This window comes from Meriones unguiculatus, chromosome 7 (assembly GCF_030254825.1).
Source record: "Meriones unguiculatus strain TT.TT164.6M chromosome 7, Bangor_MerUng_6.1, whole genome shotgun sequence".
In the NCBI taxonomy this organism is placed as follows: domain Eukaryota; kingdom Metazoa; phylum Chordata; class Mammalia; order Rodentia; family Muridae; genus Meriones; species Meriones unguiculatus.
The window spans coordinates 46,354,455-46,368,754 of NC_083355.1; the positions used below are offsets into that span (position 1 = coordinate 46,354,455).

The 14,300-nt window shown below is 46.7% G+C and overlaps 1 protein-coding gene across 1 annotated transcript in view; it reads right to left on the reverse strand.

Moving 5' to 3' along the window:
* Positions 1–10,193: 10,193 nt before the first annotated feature.
* Itgae (integrin subunit alpha E) overlaps positions 10,194–14,300 on the reverse strand; it is a 55,785-nt gene continuing 51,678 nt past the window's right edge. The window contains exons 30-31 of the mRNA XM_060387333.1: positions 11,406–11,516; positions 10,194–10,471 (exon numbers count right to left, since the gene is read on the reverse strand). Coding sequence (XP_060243316.1) covers positions 10,379–10,471; positions 11,406–11,516 — 204 coding nt within the window. The 3' untranslated portion in view covers positions 10,194–10,378. The remainder of the gene's footprint in view (positions 10,472–11,405; positions 11,517–14,300) is intronic.

The following is a 14,300-nucleotide window of genomic DNA, read 5'->3' on the forward strand; positions in this document are numbered from 1 at the left end:
TCAAGGAAGATGCCGATGTCCACCTCTGACCTCCATGTGCCAAGCACACACACACACACACACACACACACACATGAGTGCACCTGCATATACACGCATGTATGTATATGTACACATGCACACACACACACACACACACACACACACACACACAAGAGAGAGTCACCCTGGTGTGTAATAAGGCCTCAAGACACAGAGCAGAGCCCACTAGATTGGGTTCAGTAACAGAAGTATTTGAGGACAGTAGCCCACTACGTAGTCCAAGCCAGCTTCAAACTTGTGATCCTCCTGCCTCAGCTTCCCCAGCACCAGGATTTCAGGCACGCGGCCACACACGCTTGCACCTGCAGCTTCGATTCTTTCTCAAACCTTTACTGTCAATGTCCTGATGGGAAGGCATTCTAGAGAGACGCTTGTGCCCTCCCTTAGACTATCCAGACGACTGAACCCGGTTCCCAAGGCATCGTCCCAGGGTCTCACTCTGGGAGAAAGGAAGCCTAGTGCCTGCTAGAGGTGTCTTCCAGGAAGAGATTCCACACAGTCTGACAACTTCTCAGGCTGCTGAAAGAGACAGATAAGACTGGCGGAGGGCGGGGCCACGCGTACCTCCACCTTCTTCAAACCTCGTACAGAGCAATGGAGGAAGGCTGGGAGATCCTGGATCTCTCTGCTCGATCATCAGTGAGCACGCCGTCCTCTGCTTTCCACCATGACTTTTCTACTAGGCTTGTTGAAGGCAGTGGCTAAGGCTAGCTCCAACAGGACCAAGTCTCTGACCCTGACAACTCCAGTAATCTATTAAATGCCACTGGGGAGACCAGAATGTCATGTCCCTGCCCTCTGACCTGTCCAATGGCCACTACGACTTTAGAGGAAGAACCCGTGCTCTGGCAGGCCCGCCTGCATATGCATGGCTGAAAGCAGGCTACAGCTTCTGACAAATTATCCAGAAGCTTGATTGATGTGGAAGAGCACTGAGAGAGGAAATGGTTGCCTCTTTCTTATACCCATCGACTCACTGTGTCTTCACAAAAGGACAGCGAGATGGCTCAGCGGGTAAAGATGCTGTGAGCCTCAGCATCTGCTTTAATACCCTACTGGGTAGAGTCTTTCAGAGTCTTTCAAAGGCCCAGTGTGGTAGGCTCCTGTCCTGTTCCCTGTTTTTTTCCCTCTTTGATGTCCATCCTGTTTGCCTTTCTGAATGAGGATTGCTCATCTTACCCAGGGTCCTCCTTGATTAGCTTCTTTAGGTGCACAGATTTTAGTATTATCCTATATTATTTTTATCTAGATTTAGATTATCCTATATTATATGTCTAATATCCACTTATAAGTGAGTGTACACCATGTGCCTTTCTCCTTCTGGGATACCTCACTCAGGATGATCTTTTCTAGTTCCTTCCATTTGCCTGCAAATTTCATGATTTCCTTGTTTTTAATTGCTGAGTAGTATTGCAGGGAATCTTATGAAAGAAAGGGGAGATAGAAAGACCTGGAGGGGACAGGAGCTCCACAAGGAGAACCAAAAAACAAACAAACAAACAAACAAACAAAAAAATCTGGGCACAGGAATCTTTTCTGAGACTGATACTCCAACCAAGGACCATGCATGGAGATAACCTAGAACCCCTGCTCAAATGTAGCCCATGGCAGCTCAGTCTCCAAGTGGGTTCCCTAGTAAGGGGAACAGGGACTGTCTCTGACATGAACTCAATGGCTAGCTCTTTGATCACCTCCCCCTGATGGGGGTGCAGCCTTACCAAGCCACAGAAGAAGACAATACAGCCAGTCCTGATGAGACCTGATAGGCTAGGGTCAGATGGAAGGGGAGGAGGACCTCCCTTATCAGTGGACTGGAGAAGGGGCTTGGGAGAAGATGAGGGAGGGAGGGTGAGATTGGGAGGGGATGAGAGAGTAGGCTACAGCTGGGATACAAAGTGAATAAATTGTAATTACTTTAAAAATAAATTAATTTAAAAAGAAGTTTTCTCTAAAAAAATAAAAATAAAAAAATAAGATGCTGGCCAAATCCCCAGGCCCCAAATGGTGGAAGGAGAGAACCGGTTCTTGCTAGTCATCTTCTGACCTCCATAGATGTGCCACAGTACAAGTATGTACAAGCACATACAACCAATAATAACATTTAATTTAAAAAGAACACACCAGGGTGTGTTTAAGAAGTCAAGGTGGGTATGCTTTCCTGAAGCTGATGTTTCAAGTTATGTGGATCTTATTTCTTCCTGTGGTTTAGTTAAAACAGTGTGTGTGGAGGGATATATCTAAATTGTACCCCAGTGTTTTTGGACTCCATCTCTCTATCCTGAGGCCGATCCACCATGCCCACAAGTACAGATTCGGTGCCCTCTGTGTCCAAGGGGAGAGGAGTGTTCTAGTCATCACATTGATATTACTAAAAGTCTGAGAACATTCCCAAAATCATTGCCTGCCATTCTTTCTCCCTCCTCCTGCCCCCGTCCTCCCCCTCCCCCCCATCCTCCCCCTCCTCCTTCTTTTCTCTTTGGTGGCAGTTGTGGTAATGCTAGGACTCAGACTGTGTCACACTCACAAAGTGTGAGAGCCCCAACTGCAGCTCTCACCTGCTTGGAGGACACAATTTCCCTTATTTTACCTAGCCCCATGTCGAGAGTCTTAGAGTCCCACAGCGATGTGTAACACGATCCTTGTCCCTACTGTCATAGTGGGAAATTCAGAGCATTCAATACCTGCAGAGTCCTGGTAAATGCCTTCCTTATCTAGGTGAATCCTCACAACCTCCCTACATGGTCGGAACCATCCCTACCCTGCTTCCCCTCAGAGGTTAGATGTGCCCGTGATCACACTGTTTGTAGCCCTCTGTGTCAGAACTAGAGCCAGGTGCACTGCCCAAGGGCCCGGTGAGCCCACCAGGAAGGTCCTCGAAAAACCCACTTCACACTTGCTGAAGCAAGATCTGGACCACTCACTGGGGCCCTCGGCCCACACTCTTTTTTTGGGGGGGGGGGGCTCTTTAACGTAGAGCATCCATGTCTGTCTTGTCACTGTGGAGGGAAACCATACTAGGGCCAGCAGACACTGTCTTCCTCCTGGGTTGTGGAGAGGTCCTCGGTGAGAAAGGACTCTCCCTGTGCTTTGTGGGGGGAGGGGAGTCAAGCTATCTTCTGCAGCAATTCCCACTGCTCCGTCAGACAGGAGTACTGCCAAGTGCCTCTAGATGTCACTCCTGGAGTGAGGTCAGGGGCCCAGGTGAGGCTAACCTTCCACTCCCTCCTTCTTACCGTTCCCTCCCTCCCACGGAGTGCCTTTTGTGCCTCCTTACAATGGGCAGAGTCTCTGGAAGTGAGGGACTGGCTTGTCATCCGGGTCATCCCTGTTTCAAAGACGCGCATCTAGTTGCATGAGCTCAGACACGCTGTGCAGTGATGGAGAGTTAGGACACAGATCCTACAGGCCTGTGACTTTTCTACCATCTCCATCTCCTAGACCTGGAACCTTTTAAGTCTATTTTCCATGTGGTTTGGACCAGCTCCTGGTACCATCTTGCTCAGCTGTGAGTCCTGGAACCACCTCCAGTAGAAACCATAGTAACGGGGCTGGTGAGACTGTTCAGCAGTTAAGAGCTTGGAGGAGCAGTGCCGCTTACTCTTCCAAGGGTTCAGTTCTCAGTTCCTACAGGCAGCTCACAACTGTCTATAACTCCCACCCCAGGGGATCTGACACCTTCACATAGACACACATGCAGGAAAAACACCAACGTACATAAATAAAAATAATTAAAAAAAAAAAAATGACACCATACAGAGCCCCCGCACCCCCAAAGAAATGCACTGGGTGCTGGGAGCTGATTGAGCACATCCTCCTCACCATTCTCTCTCCCTACTACAAATTCTACTGCCATAGAGCAGAAAGTGGTGTTGGCCCACCCTGGCCAGCAAGGCCAAGTATGCATGGACTGAGATGCAGATCTGAATGAGGAAAGCTGGGGGCTGGAGGCCCTCAGGACACTTCTAAGTTTTATTACTAAAGTAAGCAATATGTGAGCTGGTGTTTACAGTTAACATAAGCAAATACAGCTGAGGTCACGTCTTATGAATATTGTTCTGTCATGTGAAAGAGCCAGGCCTTTGCCTTTCCCAAAGAGGTAATGTGGACATGCCAGGACCTCCTTTTCAACCCTTGTTTTCAAGTATGTTCACCTACCATAGTTTATGCAATTCTTTCCAGAGGGCTACCATGCGGAAAGAGCATTCTGCCACATCCATAGTCCACAGAAGCTCATAGCTTCTTACACAGGATCCCACAAATAGGTTGCCATGGGAGGCAAGAGAAGCCTTTCCATCAGGAAAAACTCCTGAGGAATGGAGAGATCTTACAGGGACCTGGGTTTGATTCCTAGCACACCAAATGGTGGCTCACAACCATCCATAACTCCAGTTCTAAAATATACCCTCTTGTGACTTTCGGCAAGCACCGGGCACACAGCACACATACATACATATAGGCAAAACACTCGTGCATGTGAGACAAATCTCTTTTAAAAGTACTAAAACCAAAAACAAAACAAAAAGGAAAGCTCCCTTTCTCCAGGAGTCCAGCAGGAAAACACCAGCTGCAGGTGGGTGGCTTCAGGGGAGTAGCCAGTGACATCACTGCTTCCATTAGTAGCTTAGAAGTGTCCCTTGATCATCCCCACAAATTCCAAGATGCATGGTCTCCTTCATTCAGCATCATGGAGAGTAGACTGAAGTCTCCCCCTGACCTAAGAGATGCAATCTCAAAAAGCATTCTTCATAGAATGGAAGGAAACTGGAAACGAGGCAGGCATCTACATGGCTCAGATATCGAGTATTGGGGGGCAGGAGATTTGAAGCCGGTGACTTAGCCCTGCCTCAGCGTCCTGGACACCCTGGAAGGCCCAAGTGTGAGAACAGCACCGCAAAGGAGAGTTCACCAAGGTCAGTCTGTCCTTCAATTTTCCCTTTGCTCTGAGACATCCTGCTACCACCAACACATTTCATAACAGGCATTTCTGATCCATGGAAGAACTTTTAATTGTTTTTAAAATTATTTTTTACACTGTGTGTGTGCACATGTGGAGGTTAGAGGAGTGTGTTCTCTTTTTCAACCATGTGTGTTTGGGGATCTGCCTCAGATTGTCAGCTTTGCAGTAAGCTGAAGTGGAAGTTTCTGGTTTCTTTAAAACCTCAGTTGTGTCATATGAATAGTTTTTTTGTTTTGGCCCCAAGTTTGGGATATGGGAAAGTTATTCCCTGAGGAAAATGCCCCCGAGAGAGGGTGAGTGATGCCTGTCAGCTAAAAGCTACCTCGTGAGAGGGACATGGTTTTTGTGAGGGGCAGAACATCCTCATGTGGACTTGGAGAAGGGTTAAATAGAAGCCCACAGACCATGAGAGGACTCTTTCTGCAAACGCTTTTGTATTACCACACTTTGCAAGGTTCCATCCTTCAGGGGTCTTCACAGAGAGAAATGCTCCAGAGAACGGCTTGCGCTGCTCTGGCAGTTTTTCTGCTTCAGCCAACTTTTGCCATTTGAGTGGTGTCTAGCTGTTTCTATTGAACCGATCCGAGCTGCTGACTGTTTGACTGGACTGCTGGTATCCTGACGACTGAGTTTGGTAATCCCCAAACGACCCTCATCAGTGGGAAGTAGATGAAAGAGGTCGACAGCCCTTTCCCTACTAATCTCCTACCTAAGGTTGGGGATTTGGAAGGGAGGAAAAGGCATTTAAGAACCTTAAGTAAAGCAGGTGTTTGAAAAATCTAAGCCTACAGTAAGCACCCATGACGAGGCCAAGAGGTCCTTGTGAACACAGATAAGCACTGGAGAAGCCAGGAGAAGCCAGGAGAAGCACAGACTTATCTAGTTAAAGGAAGGAAGTTCTTTGTGAATTGTGGAAAGGATGTAGTTTACAAACTGGTGATGTTTGCTATCTGTAGAGCCAGACTGCTCCTGTATCCCAGACCCTTTCCTCCTAAATCTTGAGCATTGCTTCCAAGTCCATTAATCCCATCCTTATGAGATATGTCACTTGTACTTACTGCAGCCTAAGTGATTTCTGTGTTCTTAGGGCCAGGCCAATCCTGACTCCCACAGCACTGTTTACTTCAGTCATTCTCCCACACCTTAAACCTTGAGCACTGTTTCTGAGTCAACAGTGCCCTTCTTTATGAGAGAAGCCAGATGTACTTTGTAAAGAATTTCAATGTAGGGTGGGAGAGATGGCTCAGAGATTTAGAGCCCTGGCTGTTCTTCCAAAGGTCCTGAGTTTAATTCCCAGCAACCACATGATGGCTCATGGCTATCTATAATGACATCTGGTGCCCTCTTCTGGCATACATGCAGACTGAACACTATGTATAATAAATAAATATAAATCTTTTTTTAAAAAAGCCTGGTGGTGGGGTGTGTGCCTTTAATCCCAGTACTCAGGAGGCAGAGGCAGGCAAATCTCTGAGTTCCAGGCCAGTGTGGTCTAAAAAGTGAGTTCTGGACAGCCAGGAACTACACAGAGAAACCCTGCCTCTGAAAAAAAAATTCAATGTAAACATGTCTTACACTTTGTTATACTCACAAGGACTGAGTTAATTGTCATCAGAAAACTTTTTTCCCCAAAATTGTGCTGTACTTAATAAGGCTAAAATAAATGACCTTGGGTCAGATTCTGGAAGTTTGTCCCAGCACTGGCTAACATAGTCAGCTGAACCTCACCTAGATCTTTTTCCTGCCAATCATAGAGCCCACAGGAACCCGCACCCCACCCACCCTTACCCACTGAGCATCTCATTGAGGCCTCATAGATTTGTTTTTAGATTTGGCTAATTGCACTCGGGAAGAAAAAGGAAGCTCCTTTGCTATGGGAGGCATACTGTGACCATAGCCATCTTAATTGGCAGGTTGTTGTTTATTACTTAGCTCCTGTAATCGACCTGAGGAGAAACTGCACAAAGGTACCAGACACTTAGAAGCATATATGCCTGGCCTTGTGTGCTGGTGCACATCTTTAATCCCGGCACGCAGGAGGCAGGAGGATCTCTGAGTTCAAGACCAGCTGCTCTATATGATGAGTTCCAGGACAGCCAGAGCTGCAAAGTAAGGCTCTGCCTCAATCAAACAAACAAAAATGTAGCTGCCAGATGAGTAGTAAAAAGAACAAAGATTTAAACTTGAGTCAGCCAAAGGCACAAGGCACTGCTGGCTCTAACCCGGCACATTTTAAAGGGAAACTGCCATTCCTCTCCCTGCAGTGACTTCTCCCTGTGTGAAGCATCCATCCCTGCTCCTAGTCCACAGATCTGGAGAGGTAATAAACCCAGAATTAGTGTGAAATGCTCATATAAGATACCAAGATGTCTGCGGTGCTCAGACCCTTTCACACGGTTTTTCTGTCCCCACCTCCTGGTCACCTCATATTCCCCAAGGCTCACACGTCAGCCCAATCAACTCCCATGCTCTCTCTTGTTCATTTTCCAAATTCCGGGATCTGCCCAGACAGACCCAGCCTCAGTCATTCATGGCATCACAGTTCCATCAGGCATATGTCTCCTTCTCTAAATTCCCCGCCAGGGTCTTTGTAACTTAGGATTCACTGATTTCTAACTTGCTGTCACTAGTTGGGCGTGTGGTGTGAGTCTTCATTTCTTTGTCCTTCTTACGGAGGATTCCAACAGGGACCCCCCCCAAAGCACTAGGTAGTCAGGACTCCAATGTGCATAGCTACTCTCTGACACCATTCCATGAGGTGCACAAACTCTGACCTCACAACCAGCACCTTCCCAGAATATATCTATATCCTCATTACCTGGAGTGTGTGCCAAAACCGCACATGTCCCAGGCTGAGCTCTATCATCTGCTTTGAGGGGTGAAGCTGAGAGACCTGAACAACCGCACTCAGCTTCCACCCATCCGGGACTGAAAGGCGTCACTCCACTCCGGGGCTACCCAGGCCATAGCGACGCTTGTATGGGAAAGGCATCAGACTTTGGGTCTAAATACTTTTCATTTTCTTTTGTTTTGAGACAGGGTGTCACGACGCCTTGGAACTCACCATGTAGAGTGGACTGGCCTTGAACTCATGGTGTTCTGCCTGCTTCTGCCCCTACTGCTGGGCCCGTACCACACCCAGCTCAAATACCTTCTATAACAATGGCCCTGCCATTTAATACACTGTGTCCCTGGAAAAGTTTTCTTCTCCTTAAAACAAAAATAAGACCACATGAGGTACATGCTTCAGGCCTGGTGTGGCGCCACAGTCTGGAAGCCAGAACTCAGGAATCTGAGGGAGGAGGGTCTCCAGTGCTAAGCCAGGCTGAGCTACATAGTAAGAGCCCATCTCAGAAAAGCAAACAAATAAAAGATGCACAGAGTATACTTTCCTAAATGGGACCGGGCATCCAGAGGGGATCGATGAGACTGGATCAATGAGGCATCTCTTTCCACTGTGGTCTGACTGCAATTTAACGCTTCAGCATGGATGTAGGCAGTAGTGCCTGTAACCAAGTCAGCAACTGAAATTATAACAATTTTCTCTCATAGTATACCCATTACAGATAAGCCTAAACGAGCTCTTAAAAAATATTTATTTTCATGAATTGGATATTATGCCTGCCTGTATGACTGGGTAACATGTACATTCAGCACCCACAAAGGAAGGTGGCAGATCCTCCAGGGCTGAAGTTGCAGACGGTTGTGAGCCACCATGTGGGTGCTGGGAATTGAACTCAGGTCCTTTGGAAGAACAGTCCTTGCTCTTAACCACTGAGCCACCTCTCCAGCCCCTCTAAATGCACTCTAAGCTCATCATTATTTTGATGAGGTGATGGTAAGGTAGTCACAGGACCTGCTGTTTTACTGCCTTAACAAATCATTTTGCATACAATTTTAGAAGCATTTTGCTTATTGTTAATTTTTTGCCTGCATGTATGACTGAGTGAGGGTGTCCTATCTGGAACTGGAGTTACGGCGGACAGTTGTGAGCTGCCATATGGGTGCTGGGAATTGAACCTGGGTTTTCCGGAAAAGCAGTCTGTGCTCTTAACTGTTGAGCCATCTCTCCAGCCCCTGATTATTATATTTTAATATTTTTTTCTCTTCACAAATGTTTGTGTATTTCAAGTACAAAAAGAGAGCTGGAAAAATGGCTCAGCCGCCAAGAGTACTAGCTGCTCTTCCAGAGGTCCCAGGTTCAATTCCCAGCAACCACATGGTGGTGCACAACTGGCTGTAACTCCAGTTCTTGAGAGAGAGTCTGTCTCTAGAGACATTCCTTTCTGTGTTGAGCCACAGGCTGAGGCAGGTCATCTGCAATCTCACAGGAATCCTGTTTACCACCAAGGCACTCTACCAGTCCTCAGCTGTATACTGAACTGGGTCCAGCCTGAGCTACACAAGACCTTGCCAAAGAAACAAAAAACAAAAGACAAACAAAACAAAACAAAACAAAAAAAAACAAGACCCAACACCAAACAACTTTTAATAAGAATGAAAAATTAAAATGCACAGGATACACAGATAGAAAAACACATAACAAACACAGTAAAAGGTGAGTGATAGAAACTAGGCGCAGACAGTCACTCTGCCCTCAGCCTGTGTGGGCTACTGGACCCTGGAAACCAAGAAACCAACCGAAAAAAAAGTCTACCTTAAAATACTGTAGTGACTCTGGGAAACATTCAAAGTCAAAGTTCAGCTTCCGAGTCTGAACTGCATCCCTGATCGTGGTTAGTCTTGGAGTGTGTCCTATAAACCATTCACATCTGACCAAGATCGGCGTTCTGAGTGGTTTGTGTGGCTTCTGCCAGACCCCAATAAGTTTAAGACCAATCTACACACACACACACACACACACACACATTTACATACACACAAAGATGCATATACACACATATACTTACTTAAAAATAAAATATATGTTTAAAAGAATATGAAAGAATTAAACTGGACATGGCAGTGCCCCCCTTTAATCCCAGCACTCGGGAGGCAGAGGCAGGCAGATCTCTGTGAGCACAAGGCCAGCCTGGTCTACATAGTGAGTTCCAGGACAGCCAGGGCTGTGTACAAACAAAGGCTATGTCTCAAAAAAATTTTTTAAAGAATATAATTAATATTTTAATAGGAATAAAATTTGGCCTATCAAAATGCATGGCAACATGTGGAAAGTACATACACATTAAAGGCATTGCTGTAAAAGTGAATTTATTTAATAGCAAATGTCACAAGTTTCCCTTTTGTACAATTCACAGACACTGTGGGGATAATGTGAGGTTGTGAACAACACTCATCCTAAGGAGGAGGAGGGGCAGACAGGGGGTGCCCAGGCTTCAGCACTGGCTCATGCTCAATCCCAGTAGAAGTGGTGAGGTGCTAATCTTCTGCAAGCAGACTGTCAGCCTTCAGCTGGGTCCTCCTTGTGCTCTCTAAGTTCAGCTGTTGATATTTTCTTTTGAAAAAGCCACACTGAAATGAAGAGGGAAGGCTTCGTGACAGACCTGCGGTAGCCACGTGCTTTAGGTCTCTGGGTGCCACTAAACGGCCCCAGATTCCTCTGCTCCTCAGGCTCCTCTTCCCTCCCCTCCCACCTCCTCTGAGCTTTCCCCGCCTGCCCAGTCCCTTCTGGGCTGCCTTCCTGATGTTCATCCCTCAGGAAGAGCTGACCTCCCAAGGTCCTCTGAACTGCCAGAGCACTTAAACACCTTTAACTTAACCAACTGAAAGTGCTAGGATTCAGTGGAGCTGGAGCTAATCCTCTTTCTGGGAAAGTGCCCAGAACAGCCTGCCACACGGAAGATGTAAAGATTGCACACAACCTCCTATATCTGGAAGCTCAGAATCTAGGAATAGGGAAATGACACTGAGGTGTGATGTCTGCCATCTGTAAGGCTTTCAGAAGGGAGCTCTCAGGCCTGGCACAGGAGCCAGCACAGAGCATCCAGGAGCATGGTTAAGCTTTCCCAGAAGGGTGTGTGAAAGGTGAGAGGGTGGAAACTGGCAAGAGCACTCCAGTGCACCCAAACAGAAGGTCATGAACTTATTTAGGGAATGGTTCAACTGGTCTGGAGAAAAAAGCAAAACTTATGGGTGGGAGAGACAGAGGCTAAGATGTAGATGGCCCCAAATAGCACTAAGAGGGTCTGGACTCTGAGATAGGGGGAAACAAAGGACTTTTAGGAACCTCTCTCTGTGCTAACACGCTTCATTTAGGCTTTTTTCCCCCAGGAAGAAACTGCCAGGTTCATTTGTCTAAACAAGATACACAGCTTCAACAAGAAGAAAAAGAGGCCCCAAGGCCAGGGTAAGCACACTAGGTCTGAGGTTAGCTGTCCCCAAAGGCACTGAAGCCAATACTAGAGCCCGATGCCTTCTCTTTACAAACCTGATAAGTAGAACTGACCTTGAACAAAAGGGCTATAATCACACCCAAGACCAGAAGGCCTCCAATACTGCTGCCAATGATGAGAGGCAAAGAATGGGACTCCTCATCTCTCAGGAAGATGACAGTGATCTGGATAGAGATGGTACAATAAGTCAGGAAATGACAACCAGGAAAAGAGTCTACATGTTATTTTAGGGAACAAAAGATAAGGACGAAAACCTGCATATTGATCCAGACTGATGACATATAGCAAAAAGCTGACCATCCCCTGACACAGCACTTTACCGCCCCTAAAATCATCTAATGACTACAGTACTTTGTAAGAAAACTATTCTCATCTCTGATGCAAACGAGCTAGGTCATCAGGAGACGTGACCTTGTCTTAAAGGTGGTCTTCCAGTCTGAGAATGCCACAGAAATTCTACAGCAGCACTGCCCCAGCCTCCGTGTCCTTGCTCTCCCTATGGTCACTGGCCCTGAAGTGATGACTTGTTTAAATGATCGCTGAGTCCTTTTCAACTCAAGTCTGACAGATGTTTTTAAATCATGCACAAATGTCTAAAGTCTTTGGCAATACTTTCTTAGAAGGAATGTCTGGTAGGGTTGCCCTGCTCTTCAGCAGGCTGAGTGCAGTCTCAGGGACACTGGGAAGTGCGAAAGTGGATCCACCCACGGCACTGCAGGGCCCCTCCGTTAGAAATCACCCCCGGTCATTTTCTAAGGCGCTCATCAGCTCAGGAGTCTTCTCTCACCCTGACATGAGGAAAAGCTCTACAATGTCCTGACGGGGCCTGTCCTTCCTGGGTAGAGGCCAGAGCACGTTGCCAGGACACAGAGCCAGAGGGTCATCATGACTCCCTGTTATAGGACACTGAGTTCCCTTCAGGCCAGTGCATAGGCATCAAGGTCAGGCATACTTTGGAGAAATTTCCACGACAGGTGGGAGTAACCCAACTCACCCTTGAGGCCTCTTCTGACTTAAGTTAAAAACGTGACTGGCTCAGGGCTCGGAACCACCCTTAACTTCCAGGTAAGCTCACCTTCACAGGACTAAGTTCTGATCTTGCGAGAATGACAGACAGTACAGAGGGCAGCAGGACAGAGCTGTGATCTGAACAGAGGAATAACAGATAAGAGGAGGAGAGCGGTCCCAAGACGCCAGGGCAGCACGGCAGACTGGAGAGGAAACAGCACCCTCTTTCTCAAAGCCTCCTTCCTTTGTCCTCTGTGAAACGCACAGGTTCTCCCCAAAGTAGCCAAAGGCACCCCAGCAGAGTGTAAGGGAGAAGCAGAACACAACAGACTGTGGGCAGTCCAGTAGCCATCCTGTCAGCTGCCATTCTGAAGTCACGGTGGGTCAAGGCCAGTCAGGACAGAGCTGCCTCCTTTGCTGGTGACTGAGAGATTGCTGCTGAACTAAAAGCATGTAGAGGATCTCCGTGGCACTTTCAGGAAGCCTCTTATCACTGAAAATGGAGGGCACACGAAGAAAATGCTTCCTGCTAACTTCTTGTTCATTGCCTTGTATTCTGTCATATGGAAATGTTAGCTGAACATCTCTAAACCAAAACTCCAAAATTCATCATACTCCAAAATCCAAATCATATTTAAAATCTAGTGTAATATGTACAGGTGTGCACCTATACGTAGATCTGTGCAACATTTGTAAGCCTGGTCCCTACAGAGACCACAAGAGGGCATCAGATCACATAGGTGCTGCATGCTCTGGAAGAGCAGCCAGCGCTCTTAACCACTGAGTCATTTCTCCAGGCTCCCAAATCCAAAACTTTTTGACTATTATGTTGGTACTCAAAATACTTTGGAGTTTGGAATAACTCTTTTGGATTTTCAGATTACAGAAGCTCAGCTAGTCTATAAAATGCTAAAATTTGAAAAACTCTGAAGTGAAGTCTGATGGATACTCAGCATTTAGATCATTCAAAGATTTGACAACTCTGTGCTGGCCACAAGGCAAGGTGTGAACATCAAACAAGGATCAAAGCCGGCCGGCTGCTCGGTGTGGGCCTGCCTCCCTCTCTAGATAAACAGCCGTGCCTGTATGGTGCACTATTTGAGGATGCCCCTATTTGTCCGTCAAAAGCAATTGGATACACAGCTATTTAGAACCACAGAGCCACTGTACATCCTCTACCACAAGAGCCACTTCATACAGAACACTAAGTTTAAAGAAAAGGATTTTAGAGATTCTACGCTATACATAAGAGCATAGATTAGTAGCACACATATAAGAAATGGTTAACAGCAACTACCTTTGGGTGTGGGAAAGGGGAGCATGAAGGAACCATCATTTTCAGTTGGTACATTTCTGTTAGAGCTAGATTTCAATGATATTAATAATTTATTTAGTTAGGTAGTTTTTTATAGGGGTAGGGAGGGCTTTGGTTTTCTCAAGACAGGGTTTCTCTGTGTAGCCCTGGCTGTCCTGAAACTTACTCTGTAGTTTCTGGCCTCGAGCTAAAGAGCTGCTTGTCTCTGTCTCCTGAATGCTGGAATTGAAGGTGACCACCCTGGACTGATGATGTTACTTTATGAAAATAGGCTCCTACTTTTTTTAGAATCTAGACAGAATGATCAAGAATGAGGAGCTTATGTTCTTTAACCTCACTTCCTGTGTCAGCAATACCTGAGAAGGCAGCGAGGTGGCTCAGCAGGTGAAGGCGCCTGCAGTCACACCGTCAGCTCCTGCCCTCTCACCCATGTGCAGCGAGGCATGCTTACACACATACATATACACACAAAGTAAATACATGAAACAAGCTGGGTGTGTTGAGATCAGGCTGCACCCTGCTCTAAGTTACTCCGCACTCTATGAAACTGTTTTCCAGCTGTGCCTGGCCTCAAGAGAAACTCCACTGTATAAGCAGTGTTTGACTCCACCTTGAAGATGAAGGA